Here is a 12,859-nt window from a genome sequence, read left to right as displayed (position 1 = left end):
TTCTTAATAAATGAAATACTTACTTAGGCTGCTTAATTGTCTTATAATATTTGCCAAAGAAATATTAGTAACACATTCCAGTTCATTCTTAATGCCTCGTGGTAGAGCTGTATGGCAAAGATATCTAGGGTCTATGTTTCTTTTTACCAGAGGCATTCTGAAATATCAAGCAGCTATCAATCCTGTGAAGAAACAGAAGAACAAATTAAAATATAATTCAGTGTTTCAGTGTTGTTTATTTCCAAATAAGTTGTACAAAGGATGACAAACATTTGAAAATACAATTAAGACACCTGTGAAAAGCAGGGTTGTCAGATGCAAAATAGGACGTTTTGGTTGGTGCTTATATGATGATTTCCTCATAGAACTATTGAAACTATAGAAACTGGTCTTCCGGTTTGTCGGCTTCGGGCGAGCGGCAGGATTATGCGGCTGCGCGATCCCTGCCGCGCTAGCCGTTTTTGGGGCTCCGACCCAGCCGGGTACGGAGCTAGGCTGACCTGCAGGGGCAGCTGAAGGTAGGGGGATCCGGAGAAGGGACTGGGGTGTTGCAGACCCCCTCCTGGCCGGCAGAACCCCTTTTCCCAGGACGGTGCAGCGGCGGTCCGTAATGGCCGCCACAAAGAAGCTGGCAGCCGGGTAAGAATGCGCAGGAGGAAGTGGAGAAAGTGATTGAGAGGAGAAAGTTTTTCTTGGCTCCTAGGACTCTAAGACATATTTAATAAAATTCCTGAAAAGTATGACTTTCTGAATAATACCTGCCAGAAGAGGAAAAAAGCGGCTGCTTGAAGGTGCTGAAAGGATAGCTTTCCCTCTTTTCCTACGGAATAAATAACTGGATATTAAGAAACCTATTTTTAGGTGGAAATTGGTTTTAAGCGATGAGTGGGAAGAGAGAGGATTAAAAAGAAAATATTTGTATGCTAAGATTTGTTGGAGCAGATGCCTTAAGGATTTGAAGACTAGAATATATTGTAACAAGACTTTAAACAGATTATGGACTTTCTTTCTCTTTGATTGATATCACCCCAGAAGGAGAAAGTGAGAACTCTGCCTTGGTTTGGACTGATTGATAACTTTGGGACTGTTCTATCTTTTTTATTTTCTTTTGAATATTCTGGTTGTTGTAAGAAGAAAGAAGGAGAAAAGAAAAGAAGATTTATAATGGCTCTTTCTGTTGAGGAACTAAGAAATGGTGTGGAAGAAGCTTTCCTTTTCTTAGAAATGGCGCTTACTAATTATCAACAAAAATTACAACAGATGAAGACAGCAGAGGAACAAGAAAGAAAGGAAGGAGCCATCTTTAATGAATCTCAGAATTTGATCCAGAAAAAGGAAGAGAGAAAGAAAAGAAAAGAAGAGAAAAGAAGAAAACTAAAGGATTTAAGGACTTAAGATCTAAAAAACATTTAAGAAAGGGAAAAATAAAGTGCAAAACCAATATGATGATTGTAAACAAAGGGGAAAAGAAATACGACAGAGAAGGGAAGCCGGTAAGGCAGAGGCTAGAAGAAGGGGGGTAGAAAGGTTTGTTGGGAAAAGAAAGAAAGGGAAAAGGTGGAGAAAAGCTACAACGTTTTGAAATTAAATGGAAAAAGGAATTTTTATGGATAATGGATAAAGTATAATTTTTTTTTTTTAAAAAAAGATTTTGCAAGGTACATAAGATGAGATGGTAGTATTGCAATGGTTTAAGAGTTGATAAGAGATTAAAATGTTAAAATGTTTAAAAATGATTGGTTTTAAAACTTAATAATAGGAGAGGTTTAGAATATTGTTTTAATTAAAGAGTTTAATAAAATTATGGTATTGATGTTATTATAAAATTTTTATTATAGTATTTCTTTTAATATTTGGATTTATTCTCTAATTATGCACTTAATTGTGTTGGATGTATTAGTTAGATAGAATGTACCAAGCAAAATCTGATTGGGTATTAGATATTATTTTAAAGATTAATTTGATTAACTTAGGGGGAGATAGAAAGGCATCATACTCTGATTAATGATTTCAGGAGAAACTGATTTTCTTTTTTTTCATAAGGGATGAGACAAAGGGATGATAAAAAATGGACAAAAGATACAAATATAATGATTTAAACTAAGATGATTAATTAAGGTAGAATTAAGAAGTGTGAAATATGTGGAGAAGTTAATATAGAAGGCTTAGAATGGTAAATAAAATAAGTAATGATATGTAAGATGAGCATGAATATAATTGAAGTCCATGAAGAGAGAGATACCTGGGTCCAAGTTACTTTCAAAAAGATATTTTTTTATGTTTTGTGTGTTGTGTGTATATGTCTTTTTGGGGAGAGAATTGGTAAAAACTTGTAGAAATATAGAATGAGAATAATGGTAACTAAGTCAGAAAGAAACAGATGAAATAATAATAATGATATTGAATAAGAGTAAAGAGAAGTAAAGAGAAATTGAATAAGAGGTTTTGGTATATTATATGGAAATGGTTTAAAACAGAATCATAATTTATCTGACTTGTTAAATTTACAAGGGAAAAAGGTTTAAACATGTAATGAATAATGATAATTTGTGTGTTTTAAAAATTAATAAAACTTGTTTTAAAAAAAAAAAAAGAAACTATAGAAACTATAGAAATCTTGTACTATTCTGCACTGAGCCTCTTTACTATTCATTCATTGTTTGTGAAGCTGGGAGTGCTTATATTTTATAGTTCTACCAATTGTGCCAGATGGTATAAATCAATTTTTCCAAATTTGGATTTCTCTAACTGCCTGCATTATGGCATCTTAACTAATCATGTGGGATGACAGAAGATGTAGTCCAAAACTTATGGAATGATCTAAGCTGAGAAATGTAAATGCATTCTACAATCGTGTGTTAAAAATGATGGGGAAAGTAAGTACTTGATTTTAAGGGAATATAAAATAAGATATAGCAAATATACAATAATCTGAAAAATAAAGTACACCCCTTTGAGATTTATGGTTTTTATATGTCAGGATATAGTAAAAATCATCTGGTCTTTAGCAGTTTTTAAAAGTAGGTACAATCTCAGATGAACAATACATATTATACCATGTCATCATTTATTTTACCAAAAGAAAGGCATAATGGAGAAACCATGTGTGAAACTAGTATACCAGTTGTTCCATGAAGATATGACAATGATAATAGATTACAAAGAAATTCTGTAAAATTCCTATTTTGGTCCAGTTTTTCCAAGCACAAGGTACATCAGTCAGTTGTGAAAGGGCAGAAGTGAAACTTAAGTTTCATAATTAATATCTGTTTATTTTGAATGAGTTTAAATCTCTAGGTTCATCAAATTCCATCATAGGATACTAAAGGAAATAAATCATGGTCTAACAGAATCATTATTAATTATATTTTTTAAATTATGAAAAAAGGTAAAGTAGCAGATAATCTGAGGAGGAGTGTTTTCCTTCATTCTGAGAAACTAAAATTTAATCAATCTGACATCAACTTCTGAGCAAATTTTAGAGCAAATCCTAAAGAGACTGGGCGTTGGTATAATTACCTGAGAACACCCTTTCTATCTACGCTGCAAGAGAGTCCAGGAATGGAATGGGTTAAGCTCCTCCTTCTGACATCATAGAGCTGAGTCTGCCACTATAAAAAGCCAGCCTCTGGCAGGCCTGCCCATCTTTTAGGCGAGGATACTTGACAGACGTAATGTGTCTCTGGAAGATAAAGAAGAAATTAATTTCACCCCTCCCCAACCATCATAACCAGATGTATAGGGTAGGGTTGGACTCTCTTGCAGCATAGATAGAAAGGGCGTTCTCAGGTAATTATACCAATGCCCGTTCTCCTATACACTGCTTCGAGGGTTCAGGAATGGGACATACCAAAGCCTGCATGTCCATGGGAGGGCCAACGTCTGGTCCAGTCACTCCGACTGAGGAACCACCTGTTGAAGCACTCTCTGACCAAACAATGCCTGGGCTGAAGCAAATGAATTCAGGAGATAATGCCGTACAAATGGCAAAGGCGAAGCCCAGGTAGCCATTCTGCAGATCTCCTCTAGTGACGCCTGAGTAGACCAGGCGACTGAAGTAGCTGCAGTCCTAGTGGAGTGGGCCGTGACGTGTCTGGGAACTGGCATGGACAAAGTTTGGTACGCCTTGGATATACAAGCTCTAATCCACCTACCAATTGTCAATGCAGTCACCTTGTTCCCCAGGGTAGAGGGATGGAATGACACAAACATGGCTTCAGATTTTCGAAAGGCCACCATCCATTTGATGTAAATCCGAAGGGCCCGCCTCACATCCAACGTATGCCACCTGTGTTCCAATTCATGTTGTGGTCTGGGGCAAAAGTCTAGCAACACAACATCTTGCACCCGGTGAAACCATGTGTTTATCTTAGGGACAAACGTGGGGTCTAACCTAAGAACTACCCTGCTCTGATGGAAAAGACACAGGTCCTGTCATACCGAGAGTGCTGCTAATTCCGACACTCTCCCGCCCGAGGTAAAAGCCACTAAAAATTGTGCCCTGAGGGACAATATTTGTAGAGATACAGATCTGAGGGGCTCAAAAGGGGGCCTCGTTAGAGCTTGTAACACTTTAGGTAAATCCCAAATGGGAAGCCTATGTACAACAGGGGGACTAAGGTTGTATGCCCCCATTAGGAATCTGTGCACCAAAGGGTGATGAGAAGCATATCCCTCCCAGGATAGAACAGGGGAGAGAGCTTGAATGGTGTCAATTACCTTTTCAGGAAAGTTGGAAGCCTTCATAGATTGCTGCTCAAGCGCCAAATGGTTAAGCTGAACCACTGGGGGTTTGGGTGAACTAATGACCCCTGATGCAGGGAGATCTTGGATGTTGGAATCTTCCATGGCTGGGCCACAGACAGGTTCACCAAATCTCCAAACCAGAGTCTCCTGGGCCACTGGGGCGCCAGGAGAACTAGCTCTGCCTTTTCCTCCAACAACTTCTGAATTACAACCGGAATAATTGGAAGAGGAGGAAAGGTGTAGAGGAAATTCAGAGGTCAGGCACTCCAAAGTGCATTGGTCCCCTCTGCTCCCTGGGTCGGAAACCTGGTGAAGAACCTGCCCAATTGGGCATTCTGGGGGGGTCTACGGTTGGAGGATCAAATCGGCATAACAAGTCCTGAAACAGAGAGGGGTATAGACTCCACTCTGACTGGTCTACTGCGGACCAACTCAACCAGTTGGCCTGGACATTGTCGACTCCCGATATATGGTCCACCCTGATTGAAAGGTGTCTCTCCGCCCACCTCCCCAGGTGCTCTGCCTTTCTCATCAAGGCCCTGGACCTGGGCCCCCCTTGCCTGTTGACATGGGCCTTTGCGGCCACATTGTCCGCCATGACTAACACATGGTGAGCAGCCACCCTGTTCCGGAAGTGTTTCAGGGCTAAGAAAATAGCCCTGAGTTCCAGACAATTTATGGGGCATGTCCTTTCTGACTGTGACCAACACTCCTGGGCTAGTTCCCCCTCCAGATGGGTTCCCCAGCCATGGAGACCGGCATCTGTGATGAGCCAGATCCTGTCTGGCTCCTTGAAGGGAAAACCCCTCTCTAGAGCCTGAGACTGCCACCATGCAAAGGAGCGAAGGACCTGAGAAGGAACTTGTACCCTTATGATAGAATGGCTGGTTCCTGCGCATTGAAAGGGGAGCAAGAACTATTGGAGTTCCTGGGAATGGAGACGGGCCCACGGGATGATCCCAATGCAGGAGATCATCTTTCCCAGGATCTGGGACAGTAGAGACAACAGGACAGTGCTCTGACACTGAATCTGACTGACACCACTGTGAAGGGTCTCCCCTCGGTCCGGGGAGAGGAACACCTCGCAAAGTGACGCATCTATAACCACCCCGAGGTGAAGCAACCTGGTCGGCGGGGAAAGGTGATTTTTCCTTAGGTTGGTCAAGAACCCGTGGTCTCTTAGGCTCTGCAATGTGATGTGAAGGTCGCGATGGGCCGAGTGGGTCGACTATGATTGGATGAGTATGTCGTCCAGGTAGCACTGGACCCTCACTGGTATGGTATGAAGCGAAGCTTCCAAAGCTGCCAGGACTTTCATGAAGACTCTTGGGGCCGACAAGAGACCAAAGGGTAAAGCCTGATAATGGAAATGGTTGTTCTGATAACAAAAATGGAGAAACTGGCGATGATGAGGCCAGATAGGAATGTGGAGATAAGCCTCCATGAGGTCTATGGAGGAGAGGAGGTCACGAGATGTTGGATTGCCGATTCTGTAAGGGCCCATTTAGATCAGTCCCTGGAGGTGGGGCAGCGAACAAACCATCATGGAGGTGGGGAGAAAAACTCCAGTTGGAGGCCCGACCTGACCATCTCAAGAACCCAGGCATCCAATGTAGACTCCTCCCATCTGGAGGCGAAAAAAGCCAAACGGCCTCCGATGGGGGGGATATGAGGCACCCATTTCGAGCGTTTGAATGAACAACCTCCTCCCCCTCAAAAGGGCTGTTTACTGGGGGGCTGTTGCTGCCTGCTGGAAGCTTCAGTACACTGTTCTTGGCAAGCAGGAAAGGACCTCTGACCTCTAGAGAACCAAGAGCTGGTTTTGGGTCTGAAAGATGAGGGGCAAAAGTATGGCCCGGGGCGATACTCGGACCTTTTCCCTGCTGAAGAGAGGACCTTCCTCTTGTCCTTGGTCTCTGTCAAGTATGGTTCAAGGACGTCGCCAAATAGCTTATCGCCCATGCATGGAGCCGATGCCAACTTCCATGTACGGTGGGAGTCGGATTGCCAGTTGCGTAGCCAAAGTAGCTGCCTGGCCGCCACTGAAGAAGCCATGGCCCTGGAAGCGAACTTGGCCGAGCTCAGAGTGGTGTCTGCCGTAAACTCTGCCACCGCAATTATCTTATTGAGATCTTGGTGTGCTTCAATTCGGTGGCTGGGAGTCTCTCCTGAAGCTGGTGAAAACAGCGTAGTGAAGATCTTGTAAAAAACAAGGCTGCCATTGATGCTCTAATCACCCAAGCTGCTGCCTGATGAATGCGCTTGAGGGTTTGCTCAAACCATTTGTCCTCTGCCTTGAGCACATCCTCTGGTTCGATGGGGGTGCCTGAGGAAGAAACAATGCCACCACCGAAGTATCCACCAAAGGTACAAGCCGGGCATTGGCCAGGGACAGGCCCACATTATAGAATTGTCTGTCATGAGCAGACAGGCAAGGCCCCGCCCCTGGAGAGGTGCACTGTTCCTTCACTAGATCAAGGAAAATCAGTGGGGAGGGGAGGACCTCCATTTGCACCACTGGCTTGGAGAACAACGAATCAGTGTGGCCAAATGTGGTACCTTATGGTTCTGGGGCCACCTCCTCAGGGCTTAGCTGTACAGTAACCAAAGCCTTGTGTAACAGAGGCTTGAATAAGAAAAGCCTGAAAACCCCTGCTGAGGGGGGTGATCAACTCTAAAGTCCTCTTCCTCAGACATATTGGGGTCTATGAGTTCTCCTTTCCTCTTCCTCAGAATGAGTAGAGCGACTATGGTCAGAGGCCTTGGAATAGTCTTCCTCTTTTTCCTCCCCCCACTCCGAATGGGAGGGCTGGAAACAGAACTGCTGTCTGGGAACACCCTTCTGAGAGTAGGGGACCCCTTGGGGAAAACCCTGATGTAACAAGTCATGCCTTCCCCTTGTGGGTGAAGGAATTGTTTAAATTCTTCTGCTAGGCCCTGCCTTATGGCTACAGAGACCATTTCCCTAAGGTTCTCGGGCCTATTCTCCTCAGGACGTAGGCCCACAGCTGTGGGGGTGTAGGTTGCTTCAGGCCTAGGCCTATTCCCCCCTTGAGCCCCCTGACCACCAAGGAAGGAAGGACCAGGCCCCCAGGTAGCCTGTCTAGAGGAAGGCCCTGATCTGCTTAGGTCCTGGGGAAATGGTTCTTCCTCCACTCTCTCTGGGGACCAAGCTAACAGGTGACTGTGAGCAGATTCACTCCCCTTGGAAGAAACTTCTGGGCTACTGTGCACCTCCCCAGAATGAGAAGCATGTTGAATCTGAGCCTGCATCTGAGCCTTTTGCAAACTGTTCCTTAAGTGCCACAGCCTCTCTGTTAGCAGAAAGGCCTCTTTGTCTTTTCTTTTTCCTCAAAAGGGCTTGGGAGTCTTCCCAGTCCTTTGGGGCCAGGTTGCGGGGCTTCCCTCTCCATCTGGCTAACAGAGCAGACACCAAGGCTGCTGTGAGCTTCCCCCATGTAGGTGCTTCCCATTGCCTAGGCCAGGTGAGTCAGGAGACTGTGAGGCCTTGGGGAGGCACTTTCCCCCAAAACAAAATAGCTGCCCAGCAACTCTAAAATGGCCACCCGCCAGGTGGGGTGGCCCTGGGACAGCCTAGCCACCATCCTCACTCCTTAGGCTCTTACCAGGCCCCGAGCTATCGAATTAAGCCGGAACAGCTGAGAAGCAGCAGGAACGAAGCTCTGGAGTCAGCTATAAAGCAGCTTGGCCGGCGGCATCAACAACGAGGTTGTGATCAGTGGGGCTGCGTGGTAGGTTCCTTTGAACGTTCCCTGGGTCCGCAGTCCTTGCGCTGCAGGGCCAAAGCCTCAGCGCTGCAGGAGAGTGGATCCCCAGAGACAGAGCTCTACCAGATCCCCAGGAGCTGGATTTTAAATTTATTGCTGTCTCTTTGAGTTCAAACCTTTCCTTTAGCTGTTTAAAAACACTTCTTCCAGAGACTATGCTCTCAGACAAGAAGCTGAGCCAAAAGATGGGCAGGCCAGCCAGAGGCTGGCTTTTTATAGTGGCAGACTCAGGTCTATGATGTCAGAAGGAGGAGCTTAACCCATTCCATTCCTGGACTCACAAAGCAGCGTATGGGAGAATGACCTTATAAACAATGTCTTTTAAACTTTTTTCTCCCAGGACCACTTTCTACTTGTATAAACTTTTGGAAGACCCCAAAAGAACGTTTGTTTGCATTGGTTATACTTATCAACATTCATCATATTAAAATTTAAAATTGACACATTGCTACTGCTTGTCACAATTGTTTAATGGGATTTTAATACCGTATGACTCTATTATTTTCAACATAGGTTGGCAAATAATTTAGATTTTACATACAGTTGTGATGGTCTTGAATTACCTGGGGATGTTAGACACTTTTAAAAACAGTTTTATAAACATGCTTTATTTTCCAGAAGTCACCAGAGATTTGTAAAGAGCAAGTGTTACTAGATTAACATTTTTGTTTATTTAATTTCTTTAGTAAAGGGAGCCAATGTGATGTAATGGTTAGAATGACGAACTACTATCTGGGAGACAAGATTCAAGTGTATCCTCAGCCATGGAAATGGAAATTCACTGGAAGACTTTCAGCCAATCACTCTCTCAGATCAGCATATCTCATAGAGTATTATTATAAACAATAAAAAGGGAGATCCTGGAATAGTAATTAACTGCAAACTGAATATGAACTAGCATAAAACAGGCAGGTACAATTTTAGGTGGTATCAACTGAAATATAATTTTCAAATCATGGGAAATAACCTTCCCATTTTATTCTGTTTTGGTAATACTATTATGGAGCACTACAGTTTAAGAGGATTCAGTCAAGGTAAGTGAGGATGAACAGGAAACAAGAAACTAAATGCTACGAAGAGAGACTGAATGTTTAGCATTCAGAGGAGAAAAATTGAGGGAGAATGAAATAACATCCTTCAAATAATTGGAAATATATCATGCTGAAGGTTAAGAGATGTTTTTCATTATTCTACATTGTAAAACATGAAATAGTGGATTTAGCTATCATGGAGACAAATTCTAGCTGGGGAAAAAAAACCTTTTCAACATGAAAGAAATTGGCAATAAAACTACCTATCTAGAGAAATGGTGGGCTTCTCTTCATTGAAACAAATGAATGCTAGATGTCAGAAATGCTTTAATTTGGATTTCTGAACAGAGCAATGCTTTGGACTTAATAGTTTAAATGGCATGTTTTACATGCTAGTTCTAAATAACTAGCAATTTCTTAAATAAAAAAGTGAAAAATACAGAAAATAATTTTCCCATCATATGGTTGCTCAGAGATAGCAACGAATATATGGAAAGAAATGATAAATCAGTGGCAGAAAACCTGCTGTAAAAACAGACATTTTAGATTTATCACATAGCTTCTCCACTGAAAATTATTAGATAACGCACAATGATAAATGTAGATAGCAATTCATCATGGTTATTTGCAAATATACTAACACTAACTCAATGCATGCATGAGAAGCTCGTGAATGGTAACATGACTATAAATTCTCATCTTTACTAACAGATTAAGAATTTGAAATCAAGCTGAAGTTGATTTGATGGTCTTTTAATAAAATATGTGGCATTATACACCCCCACACATATTTGTGTGTATGTGTGTATGTGACATTCTATACTAGAGAACTGGAAAATACAGTTTAATAGCAGTTTTTAGAAGGGATTTAAATACTTGGACACTCAAGGTTTGACATCTGATTTAAGTGTAAATAATGGTTAATGATTAAATATGTAGAAGGAGAAGTGTAATCCTATCTATAAATAAATTTCCTATTCTCGGGACTATGAAAATAGCCCCTCATTGGACATCATGCTATCATTATTTTAGCCTCATCCAGCCCATCACAGCATCCAGATATCCTAGAACTTCAGACTCTCCTGCATCACCTGATAATTGCACCTAGAGTGCCCATAGACATTAAATAGCAATGAGGACAAGAAAGAAGTTATTTTTAAAAATTCACTCACTAATGTTAATTGTCAATTGTCCCTGCCAGTAGTACAGGAAGTACTGTAGAAATATGCCCTAAATGTCAACTCATAAAACATTTTGTATACACGTTTTATAGTTGACAACAGAAAGAAGGGGGGGGGAGTTCAGGCAATAGTGTGGAATTGAAAGTACATTCCATTCATATTTTCTTCAAAGACTGATTCTGCCATGATTGATGACTCTTGGCTATGGACGTTTTTTGTTGGATGATACACCCAGAAGGGTGGGGGGGAAAGGGTGACAGTGAATTACGTATCTCAGAGTTGGCTAGCCAGGTTAGTGCCAGACGTAGAATGGTAGCTTCAAATAAATTATCTTTAGTTTTGGGAGTGTGGCTCAAGGCTCATGATTTAATTGGAGTAACTGCCAGAACCCTGACACTAAACTTTAATTCTCAGAGGCAATCTGTGATATGATACTATGGTCAATGAAACCAAAAACAGCTGAGAGGTCAAGTAAATGTAGCAGAACTGCATATCCATTATTCTTCTCCCAAGAAAAGTCACAGTAAAGGCCTGAATAAAGAGGTTGACAATATTGTTTCACGCTGAAAAGCAGACCTCTACCTATATGGAAATAGGTCTAGAAAAACAATACTGCCACCACAATTTTCAATATCTTCTGCAAACTGGGCTATCAGCCACTGGTTTCTGAGCAGAGAACAATTTTTTTCAGGACGGACTACATGACCATCAGAGTTGAATTTCATAAATTATTCAATATCTTCAACATTCGACTGGGGAAACCAAATCTATTTACTATTTGCCTGAAATCCTCTTTTTTCCACTCCAGTATTGACTTGCAAAACGAATGCAAAGTGTAAGTGCATGACCTGCAAAGCCAACACAGCACACAAGATTGATTAAAGAGGATATGAAAGTTTTATGCCTGTAATTTACCAGAACAGGTATATTTGATAAGAAATGTCTACAGTAATATACATACAAACATTCTCAGAGTATAAATATAATTTTTAAAAATCTACAATCTCCTGTTTCAGAACATCTTGCTTTTTAATTCAAAACTATTTCATACTGCAATTTTAAATTATATTTACAATGTTTCTTTCAAATTCTAGAATTTATATTTTCTTTAAGCAACTATAAAAACACAGCAAAATACATTGCAATTCGTTATTCGCAGAGCTGAGCGTTTATTAATCTTTATAGGCATCACCAATCCCCATGATGCTATAAAACATGCTACCCTCTGCACAAATGAATTAGAATTCAAAATAATTCTTTTTTAACAACAAATCTATTTTTCTAAAGGCTGCTGAGAGGAAACTAGTGATGACTAGAACTTCTTTTAAAACTCCACAGAATAATAATTTCTTTCGTGACTCAAAAATCTCTCTGTATGTATGTATGTTGTGTGCCCCTGACTGCTGTTCAGATAAAGCCCTGTAGTCTTCTTGGCAATTTTTTCAGAAATAGTTTGTCCTTGTCTGTTTCCTAGGACTAAGAATGATTGGTTCAAAGTCATCCAACTGGCTTTATGTCTAAAGATGGACTAGAACTCACAATCTCTGGTTTCTAACCTGGTGCCTTTATCTACTACACCATACTAGTTCCCAATTCCAAAATTCATGCTACCATGTGTGCAGAATGAATGACTATGTTCAAAATAAATAACTAAATGAGGGAAAATAAGACTGCACAGCTCTTGGCATTAGCCTGTTGTGGCATTTAAATGGAAAACTAGAAGCTAACGAAATAATCAATGGCATCAGATACTTAAAATAGAATGAGTGATATCATGAAGGTATTATATGCTTTCCAATTATTCCAAAAATGATTCATAATACTACTTCAGACTTATTTAATAAATCAATATAAAATGGTATAATTTACTATATTAAAGCTTTTCAGCCATTTTTTCCCTTTCTTATTTATACAAAGCCAGAAGTGTTTAATCTCTCATTATATCACAAGAAAGCAGCTGCTCTGAAATTAGAATTATATTTCTTTATTCCTGCTTTGCCTGTAGTTAATTTAATAAGCTAAATATTTTTAAATCCGACAACTATCACTTTATGTAATGATTGTGAATGATAAAATATTGATAAAATATCATCTTGTGACCATTTTCCAATGA

At 41.0% G+C, this 12,859-nt stretch overlaps 1 protein-coding gene across 3 annotated transcripts in view; it reads right to left on the bottom strand.

Annotated features, from left to right (window-relative positions):
- WASF1 (WASP family member 1) overlaps positions 1-12,859 on the bottom strand; it is a 71,260-nt gene that overhangs the window by 21,029 nt on the left and 37,372 nt on the right. For 2 of the 3 annotated variants that reach the window (XM_087942382.1, XM_087942395.1), the window contains exon 2: positions 24-182. In XM_087942382.1, the coding sequence (XP_087798508.1) occupies positions 24-156 (133 nt within the window). In that variant the 5' untranslated portion in view covers positions 157-182. Of the gene's footprint in view, positions 1-23; positions 183-3,519; positions 3,582-12,859 lie in introns of those variants that run through there. The other variant, XM_087942389.1, reaches the window with a different exon arrangement.

This window comes from Notechis scutatus, chromosome 1 (genome assembly GCF_049901735.1).
Source record: "Notechis scutatus isolate UNSWTSFEM ecotype Mainland chromosome 1, rNotScu1.2, whole genome shotgun sequence".
NCBI lineage: Eukaryota > Metazoa > Chordata > Lepidosauria > Squamata > Elapidae > Notechis > Notechis scutatus.
Note: the sequence above shows the minus strand (reverse complement) of the source record. Positions and strands in the feature narration are given on the sequence as shown.